General features: G+C 43.6%; 1 protein-coding gene across 1 annotated transcript in view; it reads left to right on the top strand.

Moving 5' to 3' along the window:
* The window catches only part of SLC6A5 (solute carrier family 6 member 5), a 56,548-nt gene that overhangs the window by 8,767 nt on the left and 36,767 nt on the right, over positions 1–11,014 (top strand). The window contains exons 7-9 of the mRNA XM_053559876.1: positions 1–25; positions 6,571–6,712; positions 9,420–9,552. The exon at positions 1–25 is cut by the window's left edge and continues 149 nt beyond it. Of these exons, the coding sequence (XP_053415851.1) occupies positions 1–25; positions 6,571–6,712; positions 9,420–9,552 (300 nt within the window). The remainder of the gene's footprint in view (positions 26–6,570; positions 6,713–9,419; positions 9,553–11,014) is intronic.

Below are 11,014 nucleotides of genomic sequence, written 5' to 3'. Positions count from 1 at the left end.
AAAGATAAAACCAAACTTCTATTAGGTAAGTTTGGAAATACCTGGTTTAGGTGTGTGTATTCTGAACCATTCATTCATTCATTCCACAAAGTAAATTGAGCGCGTACATGGGGGAAAATGTCAGCTGGGCCCTATAACAGCTACTAGGGGCACAGAGATTAAAACAAACACCAAACACACCTCATGGCCCAGAGGAAGGATAATCAAATTATTGTTGGCACATGAATAACTGAGTGTTTGTTAAAATGCGGATTTTCACAGGCCCATGGTAGAATCTGACTTACAGATTTGGGTTTGGGTGAGCCTAAAAAATGTGCACTTAATAAACCTCTCCAGAATCTTATTTTGTTTTATAGTGTGTTTCTTGTAGTGGGAGGTGGTTAGAAGCCCCACTGCAGCTTTCTTTAATGAGAATTTGCATTTTCACTAGATTCCCAGGTGAGTTGTCTGCATTGTACTACTTGAAATGTGATGCTCTAGGTCCCAGAGAGAGTGGTCCTGGGCCCAAACTGACAAAACTGCTCCAGTACGTGAGGCGAGTGTGAGCACAGGCTCTTGCACTTACACCTCTGATAAAAATGCGCCTCAGGTGGCGCCTGCAAGAGGGGAGTCTACTGGGGAGTCAGAGAGTGTCCCTGGAAAACAATAGATTGGGACTTGAGGACTTGGCGAAAAACATCAGCTTCTTGGGTTAAGGGTGAGAGAGTCAATGTGATAAAGAACATGGCACGTATGTCAGAAAAACTTTCTGGTCTGGTCTAAGACATCTTTGCCACTGAGTATACGTGTGTCTGGGTCAAGTAACTTCTCCTTGGGTCTTGGTTTTCATCTGGAAAACAGAAATAATAATCCTCACCCTATGTACTATGTGGGATTGCTGTAAGAACAGAAGTGAGGGTTATGATAGAGTTGCAGAAGTATAAAGCTCTCCTACAAATAGAAAGTGCTATTATCAGTCACTTTGGAAAACGCTGGTCATTTTAATGGGGACCTAGAAACAAGTAGTTTCTTCTTTTGCCAGTAGATCTGCAAATTCTCAAGCTGGGTCTATACTGAAGTCAGCTTTCTGTGGTGTCTACAGGATTGGCTCTTGGCATTGCCCTCCAAGACAAGCTTTTTCTCCGGAACTCTGTGCATTGCAGAACTAGCACATTATTTAAGCCTTCGGGTGTGTTAAGGGCAAAAGACGAATTCTCCCCTCCCATATTCTCAGGGAGATGCCAGAAGCCATTCTTTTTTCTTTTTCATTTTTAAATTTTTTTAAATTTCAGATTAATATAAGGGTATATACAATTGGGTTACATTGTTTGCATTTGTTAGGTAGTATGAGATGCTATTCTTTTCTACATTTTCTATCATGTACATGTGTATGGTTTATAGTCTGTATGGATATGTGTGTACGTTTTAAAGCAAGCTGAGCATGGTAACTGGGCCGAGCATGTGGATGGAGGTCCAAGAGGCAGAGATGACCTTGCCCCTGGTTTCTAGTCTGGTGCATAATCACCCAGGAAGAAGGAAGGCAGAGTAAAGACGTTACACAGCTAAGCTCCTATTGACTGGTTTAAACCCTAACAACAAGGCAAGCTAGGAGTAGAAAGAGACAATGGACATTTTTTCACTCTTCTTATTCCCTGGGAGTGTATGGACAGACTGGGAAGATCCTATCTCATTCATGGCAGTGCTTTAATTTTGGGGGTAAAATACAAGGTGTCAATCCCCTCTCTTTTTGGGCAGCACCCCCATCTGTCATTCTCTGTTATCTCCACGTGAACATGTTCTGCTTCTTGGGCCAGGCTTTCCCTTGTGGATTATGGTCCTTTGGGGTTCTGGAGTGCCTTAGATTAAAAAAAAAAAGTGATGGTGGCCTGATTCGTAGAGATGCAGGCAGCTTTAGAGCCTCACTACTTTGCTGGAAAAATTGGGAGTCCAGACAATGGCAATATCCAGCCCAAGGTGTCTCCCAAATGGACATACTGAGCACAGCTCACCTTCTATCTCCCTATGACATCTGCACAAAAGGACTCATCCCAGGAGGGAGGGGATAAATGGCCCACCATTGCCACCTTCCTTCACAGCGAAGATGTTTGTACCATGCTCCTCTTCCTGCGGCTAGGGACTGTGAGCTCTGTGTCATCAGGGAGATGCCAAGGCACTCTATGCACTCCAGCCCCAGAGGAAAGCCCTGGACCTGTCTACTGGTGAGGGCTGAGTTTGCCATCTTCCTAAGGTGCAGTTGTAGGAAAGGCTGTTTTCTTTAGGGTGACTCAACCCTGCAGGTATTTGTAATGGAGAATGACTAATCTGTGCCCTGCCAAGTGAGACCAGTGGCCGCTTTGTGAAAATAGGAGCTAGCTGGGTCCCATAAAATGGAAAGAACATAAACACCATTTCTATTTCTGGAATGGCTTAATTTTCATTAGAACTTTAATTAAACGATTCCTTTTCTCCCTGGTCTTTCATGTGCTTTCATTTATTAATAATTGCCTGAGTAAAGAGAATCCCATTCCAACAGCTTCCAATTTCGCAGGATCATTATCGCCGTTCTTTGTTCGGGGTTGCTAGGCCGCAGAGCTCAAGGCCCATCATTCCCTCGCTCCCGGGCCTGAAGGCTACGTGTGCTGGGAAGCGTGCTCCTGCCGCCCAGTGGTAGATAAGGATATTGCAGGAGACTTGGGAATGCGGGAGCCAGAGAGAGTGAGACCTGGTGCATTGCCGCAGGGACCATGACCTTGTACTGCAGCTGCTGGCAGTGATCTACAGACATCCAGAGACGCTCTCTAGGGAAGCTGCCTGCTTGCTTCACAATGGCAATTTGGGAAGCAAGGATTTGGCGTTTGCTCTCGTGTTAGTAGTCTCTGCAGTCTTAGGGAGGTGGATGCACTTTTTGGAAAAAGGGCCTGTACTAACTTCTGTGCTTATTTACAGAAGAGAGGTGCGGATGGTTCTCTAATTGGGTTCATTCAGGTTGCTGCTGGGCGAAACAAAAGCTTCCGTGTAAATATTTGATAGTTATTAGGAGGGAATCCTCTTGAAACTGTTATTTGATTAGACTAAAGAAGATCATTGAGTGGAAAGGCACTGGAAGGCCTTTCAAGCAGAGATTCTGAACGAGGGGAGACTGCAGGGGACATTGGCCATGATCAGAGACTTTTTTTTTGTAACTAGCAGGGGTGTGCAGATGCTCCTGGAATTTAGTGGGCAGAGGCCAGGGATGTAGTTATATACCCTGAAATGCACAAGGATAGCCCCCACAACAAAGAATTATGGGACTCCAAATTAGTGCCCCTGATGAAAAATCCTGTTCTAAAGAACTAATCAAAGGGGAGAGATTCTTATGACTGTTGCTCTAAATTTCCCCCAATATTCTGAGAAATTTAGGGGAATGTGTGAGAGGCAGTAGATAATTTATGGCAGGCAAGGGGCTTGTGACAATTAAGTTTGTGAGCTCACATAAGAAAAAGTACCATATGGTACTTTTGGTTCATTGCTGAACATCACTACAGTCCCCTTCAAAGTGCTCCCCTTGGCCATCTGGTGACCATGATATTGAGCAATGAGTTAGGTAGCACTATTTCTAGGATGAGTCCACCAACTTAATTGTCTGACCTCATATATCATTTTTTTTTAAATTCTGAAAAAAAAAAAAAAAAGAAAAACAACTGAGCGAAGTCAGATGTAGAAGAACCAGAGAATTATGTCTCCTTCAGTCCCCACAGCTCCTTGTACAGATAGCAAAGGCTCGTGTTGATGGAGCACTGAATTATATAGCTCTTTTTCTAGGATGGAAGATAATGTTGAGGAGTAAAGATGCTCACTCCCTAACAAGGTTGGGTATAATTTACTGAGTGCCAACTGTGTGCCAGGCATCTTGTGAAATTTTTTCATTAATGATCTCATTTAATTTGGTCCTTGCAACAACCTTGTGAAAACTATTACCAGAAAATGGAGGCTTGGACAGTTGAAGGAACTTGTTCAAGCTCTCAGGGCTAGGATTGTTCCTGAACCCTGCCGTTCCAGACAAGTCATAAATTAGGAGTCCATGAACTAGACTGCATATGTTTTTGCTTTGTTGTTCATGGTAATTAAAAACAACTTTAATTAGTTTCTGATGTTTTAAAATGGAGAGATTTCATGTAAACATCTAGAGTTGCTGCATCTTTTGCCACGACATCTGGAAAAGCTTGGCACTGATTGGCTGCAATATTCTCTGGTTTGCCACGGTCCCCACCTCCTCCTATTACCCTTGACTTTATGCCTTCCTTATTTGTGTCACCAGCCTGGCTTCTGTAGGTGTTTGAATTCATGAGCCCTGCTCTCTACTTCACAATAAAGTGGTTAAGAGCATGGACTCCAAAAAGAAAGGCTTGTTTGCATCCTGGGTTGATATATGACCTTGGCAAACAGTTGCAGCTCTCTGTGCCCCAGTTTCTTCATTTTAACACAGAGATAATAACAGTACTTATCTCATAGTACTGGTGGTGTGAAGCTTAAATTAATTGATGCATGAAAAGCACTTAAAACAGTACCTTAGACATAAGTATTGTGTAAGTGTTAGATGTTATTATTACCCTTTGCTCCTTTACAAAATAATATCCTTTGGGATTAGTCATGTTGGATTCATTTTTTAATTTTTTTAATTTTATTTTTTTTTTAATTTTTACATGTACATGTGTTTATTAGGTTTCCATTTTTTGCCTTCACAAAATTAAAGAGGCTTAAAATGTAATAACAATAACAATGTTTAAGATGACTGGAAACAAAAACCTCATAAAGAATGAACGAACATTCAAAAAAGAAATGAAAAAAACATTCAAAAAAGAAATCAGAGAATTGTTGCATCGAAATATTAAGCAATAATAATAATAATGCAAAGAAAGTAACAGTCACATTGTCAAATAAGAGTATGTCTATTATAGAATGCTTTGACTCTGAGATTCACTATGGAGTCATCAGTTCATGGTGGTTTCTTTATTTGAATTATCTGTCAATTTATAGATATCTTAAAGCTGTTAGGGAGGAATTATAATATGGTCAGAAAGACTTCAGGTTCTTCCTATTTAAAGTACAGATAATAATATGTACCTCCTGGGTTTTATGGGGATTTCATGAGATGATAATTGTTAAAGTGCCCAGCACAGTGCCTGACATACTAAGACTCACAAGATTAATTTCCTTTCCCCATCCCAGACTAGGTTGGACCTTCTCAACTACTGACATTTTGGTTTCCTCAATGTGACAGCTGAAAATGTCTCCAGATATTGCTGAATGTCCCTGAGGAGAAAATTTGTCCCCAGTTGAGTACCACTGTGTTAGGTGGTGAGCGTGTCATAGGCTCACCAGCACACAGTGTGGTTACCGTCTCTCTAACCCACATGATAGCAGAAGGGACATGCTCATGTATCTCATTCACCATATGTTGGCCATGGTGCCAGGCGTGGGTCCAAGATGAACTTCTTAGTAAGCCTCTGTAGCAGTAACACTGCAAGAGGTTTGTTTGTCTCTAGTTAAATTCATTCCTGCAATTCATTTGTGTTCTGTAGTCATAAATCCCATTAGCCATCTGATTTCAACAGAGTTACTTAACCTCCTTAAGACTGTCTTTTTGGGGCGGCACCTGTGGCTCAGTCGGTAAGGTGCCAGCCCCATATACTGAGGGTGGCGGGTTCAAACCCGGCCCCGGCTGAACTGCAACAAAAAAAATAGCCGGGCGTTGTGGCGGGCGCCTGTAGTCCCAGCTACTTGGGAGGCTGAGGCAAGAGAATCGCTTAAGCCCAGGAGTTGGAGGTTGCTGTGAGCTGTGTGATGCCATGGCACTCTACCGTGGGCCATTAAGTGAGACTCTGTCTCTACAAAAAACATGGAGGTAATAATACCTACTGCATAGGCCGATATGAGGATTAAATTAAAAAGCTGCCTGCCATACCGAGAGTGCTCCATAAACATGAGCCTTTGCTATCTGTACAAGGTGCTGTTGAGGAGACGGGAAGAACCGATGAAGGAAACATAATTCTCTGGTTCTTTTACGTTTCACTATACTCAGCTAATATTTTGTTGTTTTTGATATTTAAACATTTGATATATGAGGTCAGACAATAGGTTGGAGGACTCATCTAGAACAAGTGCTACCTAACTCATTGCTCAATATCACTACGGTCACCAGATGGCCAAGGGGAGCACTTTGAAGGTGACTATAGTGATATTCAGCAATGAGGCATATAGTATTTTTTTCTTGTGGGAGCTTACAAACTTAATTGTCAGACCTCATACATATTACACAATTGTACATATTTTGGGGGTATAAGTAACATTTTGATTCTGCATACCATATGTAATGATCAAATCAAGATAATTGGGACATCCATCACCTCAAACATTTATCCTTTCTTTGTGTTGGGAATATTACAATTCTTCTAGTGATTTTGAAATATGTGATGCATTATTGTTAACCAGTTGATACTTTCTCAAAGTTACTCTCCAATGTTTCTGCCTTGTGTTTTTAAACCTGCAGAGAGGGACCTGTGTACTTTCTGTACAGATTTCACTGTTTCTATACTACCCTCTCTTAAACAGATTCCTGTGTTATCAGTGACCATCCCAAAATACAGATCAAGAACTCAACTTTCTGCATGACTGCCTATCCCAACTTGACAATGGTTAATTTCACCAGCCAGGCCAATAAGACGTTTGTCAGTGGAAGTGAAGAGTATTTCAAGTAAGATGGCTTTTTTTTTCCTTTCTAAGAGGAATCCAGTGAGTTAATAAACATTCAGTTTGCAGACCAGAAGCGCGGATGGCCCAAAGGATGGGATCAGGGAGGAAGATTTTTTTCCTGCTTTGGTTTCCAAGATCAGATTGTGACATCTTGTGGGCCTGGGGAAGACAGTTGGCTAAATGATGTAGGGTGGGAACAGAACCAGTGCTGCGGATATTCAAGATGCTGATGAAAAAACGTTTGAAAAGCTTGATCCAGTGTGATCTAAGCAGACCTCAATTAACCAGATGACTGTTTTTCATCTGCACGGGACAAGAGGCAATAAAACAAGTTCTGGTCAAAGTTTTAGTTTTATTTCTTTTTTTTTCTTTTACAGTTTCACCTTAGCTTTGTGCTTTCTATACCTGTATTGTAGGACATGAGAGAAGTGAGGTTCAGGGATAGTAGGAGGTCCTTAGGTACTATAGGAAGATTGAGTAAAATTCTTTTCTTTCTTTTTTTTTTTTTTTTTTTTGAGACAGAGTCTCACTCTGTCACCCTGGGTAGAGTGCTGTGGCATTATCATAGCTCACAGCAATGTCAAACTTTTGGGCTCGAGTGATCCTCTTGCCTCATCCTCCTAAGTAGCTGGCACTACAGGCACCTGCCACTATGTCCTGCTAATTTTTCTATTTTTAGTAGAGACTGGGTCTCGCTGTTGCTCAGGCTGGTCTCGAACTCCTGAGCTCAGGCGATCCACCTGCCTTGGCCTCCCAGAGTGCTAGGATTACAGGCATGAACCACCACATCCAGCCTATCAAATTATTTCTTAGGGGAGGCAAACACAGACAGAGTTTAATAGAGAGTAAACAAAGAATGTCCCCCTAGCTGAGCTTTAAGTCAGGGATTGTAAACTCAAATGTGTTCAGGGGACTGGCAGGGAACTTAAGTGAGTAAAGTATAAGGGAGTGAAAGAGAGTGGTGGGGACTGCGGCAAACTGAAGAGCTGCCGGCCTCCTGCAAGGGAGGCTGCTGCTGCTCAATTTCAACTGACCGCTGCCTTGGGGAAACATGGGCTAGTGCTGCCAGAGCTTCCATTTCCCAAGAGAAGTTAGAAATAAAAATCTGGATTTTTATGTGATCCTTCCTATCTTAAATGTTAGTAAAATAATTCGAATGGAACACTCGACTAAGTAAAAAGCATACTTTAGTGGGCCCCCAGTTTGTGGCCTTTACTTAGAAAATGAGAAAGGTTTGCTAATACCCCCACTATTCTCTCAGTTGCTATTAATCCTTACTTTAGGTTTTTTGTCCCGTACAGACTCAGAGGGTACAATGGTTGATTGACTAGTTCCGTCTGAAGACCAGGGCTGGTGGAGGTGGGCACCTTGAGCACTGATTGCATCTGACCTGATGGTACAATGAAATGTGATCACAGAACCTGGGCAGTTAGTTATACTAGAAAATGATCGCAAACCTGCTTTTCGTGGTCTTTACTAACCCTCTGGGGCTAGTCTTAATTTCTAAGAAGAAATGTCATCAGAAGCTTCCTGAAACTTGTCCAAGGTCCCTTACTGAAGCATGGAACAGTGAGACGGCTGGGTGTTGTACAATTGCTGACTAAGTGGTTTACCCATTTGGGGGATGGAACATGGGGAAGGGCCTTTTCATAGCTTGGGAGATATGGTCCCCATGGTTTTGCCTTGGAGCCAAGTTCAAGGTCAGCTTGATCAGTCCTACTCAATTCTGAGTCCAAGTTGTGCCAGGCTTTGGGACAGAAAGAGGCTCTGTCTGCACAGAGCATGACCATCCCTGGTCTGTAAAGGATGGCTGTGTGCTGCCAGACAGCCTCTCCAGGTCAGGGCTGGACCAGGAGTAGGGCTGCTGCTCTCGGCAGATCAGGACTTTTTGGGTCATCATAGTCTTGCAGTCTGGACTATCTCATCCTTTGTTCAGGTCATAGAGAAATGCCAGCCTACAACCACAGCAGTTTCATATAGGAGGCATGGCTAGATGGTTGCAGAGTTAAAGGGATTGTCTGAATCTGTTGTCAGGCACTGTCCCTGAAGCTTCCTCCTGTATTCAGCCAGACTCTACTATTTCTCCATCGTCTATACTGTTGTCAGAACTGGTTGCAGACAATTCCTTTTGTGGCTCCTCATCTATCGCTGAATGCATTCCTTGAATGAGGCCTAGGCCGCCAGCTTTTGCATTTTTGCTAGCCTCAGCCTCAGGGTGCACCCAACACAACTTGAAATAAAGTTCGCAGCTGCCCAGGTTCTGTCATTTAGCATATGCAGTTTCCACTATGTACTAATTTTTTAAAATTTAAAACATGAAAATAACTTTCAGAGAATGTTTTCACAAAAGAGCAGAGCAATATGGAAACTACGCAAAAGTTAACCCTTGACAGTTTAGAGTTTCTATTGCACTTCTGGAACAGCTCCGAGTGACAATGAAACTGGTAGTCTTGAGCAGAAGCCTGCCTGGGGCCACAAGTGGCCTCCCAGCATATAATCAAAAGTGAGGTAAGTCCAGTTTTTGTCTCTGCAGAAAGCCATGGGCAAGAGCACGGACCAGGGAATCCCCATGGCCTAATCTGATTGGGTTCCTGATAGAGAGAGGGGTGTTGCTGGGGTTTGGGTCAAGGCTCCTGGCTGTGCTGGGGGATTGAACCTGCCTCTCTCCCTTCCTCCCTCCTTCTTTGCCTTCTCTTTCCCATTCTCAGGTATTTTGTGCTGAAGATTTCTGCAGGGATTGAATATCCTGGCGAGATCAGATGGCCGTTAGCCTTCTGCCTCTTCCTGGCTTGGGTAATTGTGTATGCATCCCTGGCTAAAGGAATCAAGACTTCAGGAAAAGTAAGAACTTGGATTGATCTAAGTAAGAAAAAGTTCTGAGACATCTGGGGGTGGTTGTATCATGGAACAGGCCGAGTTCTGAGAAGAGAGTCAGGAGCCGTGGGTGCTAACTCTGACCACCCTGGAGCAGTAGAGGGGCTGTGGCCAGTGACTTCACTGCCATCTGTAAAGTGGGGGTAATAATACCTTTCTTGCAGGACTATTTTAACCTTCAAATGAGACAAATGTATATTCAGCTCCCAAGGGATGGTGGGGGTACTATGATTCCTTTCCTTCCTTTTCTTTCTGGAGCTCTCACTCATTCAGCAGAAGAGACCTACCTGATGTCATTAGTCACTTTCCCTAAATTCTAGAATTTTTGCTATTGTTTTTGGCCTCTTGGTCTGGATGCCAGGTCAGTTATTGCTTCTGTCAAGAAGCTGGGTGAAGATCAACTCTGTGGAGTAGGTTCCTTTTTCGCACTCCTGGCCACTGTGTTCTTGGCTTTCCTGCCTTCCTTTCCACGCCCAGCCTGACACCCTTCCACCCAACATGCTGCCAGCACTGAATAAGGACACATTTGCCCATTGGATTCCAGCTGAGCAAATACTTGGCTGGGCCCTTTGCAGATGATGAAACTCAAGCCACAGAAGTTGAGGCATCCAGGGAGCCTCAGCTGCCTTGAGCATTGCTGTAAGAGTCACAGTAACATTTCCCATTTTTCTGCTGCCTTAGAAAAGCCCTGTTGAAGGGTTACCTGACTGCCCCAATGACCACCAGTAATATTTCATCACCCCAGGAGGCATTTTCTTCTTTCAGAATAAAAATGAAAATGTCTTTAAGACCCAAGGAATGAGGATATACTGGTAGACTTGGAGACTGTGGTTTGTAGAGTTGAGCTTTGAGCTGGCTGCCCAGACCTGGGCTCACTGTGGTCACATTACAGCCAGCCAACCACAGAAGGGTCAGGCCATATGGGCAGGGTGGTCTGTTCCATCCACCACCCTCAGGCATGCTTCATGCCCCCACCCAGCATCCAAACTGGGTGCCCACCAGCCGCTAGCCCAACGGGTTTCTCTCTGGGCATGTGGACGTGCGCGTAGGTGCCTTTTCATTATGGCTCTTACTGGTGCCTTCTGTCAAGTCTACATGGGACATAGGCACTGGAGCAATGGACTTGGGCACGTTTGGCAGGGTTACCTGAGGCAGGAAGGGCATCTGAAATGACACAGTGTGGGAGAACCAGGCCAGCTAGAGAGAACCAGGCTGAGAGCAAGGAGCCCTGGGTTCCTGTCCCCCAGCTCCCCTTGGGCAATGAGACTTTGCAGAGCTCCAATTTGCTCTTATCTTTAATTTTGTTTCTTTTTCTTTTTTTGCCAATAAATAAGAAGGACATTTTCTTCTTTTAGCTCTTTCAGGTGTCCTCAGTTTCCTCATTTCTAAGGTGAAGGCAGTTGGATGGCATGACGTCTACAGCCTTCCA

The sequence above is a fragment of the Nycticebus coucang genome, chromosome 14 (genome assembly GCF_027406575.1).
Source record: "Nycticebus coucang isolate mNycCou1 chromosome 14, mNycCou1.pri, whole genome shotgun sequence".
Taxonomy (NCBI): Eukaryota; Metazoa; Chordata; class Mammalia; order Primates; family Lorisidae; genus Nycticebus; species Nycticebus coucang.
The sequence above is the reverse complement of the archived record's forward strand: the minus strand, read 5'-3'. Positions and strand labels throughout refer to the sequence as shown.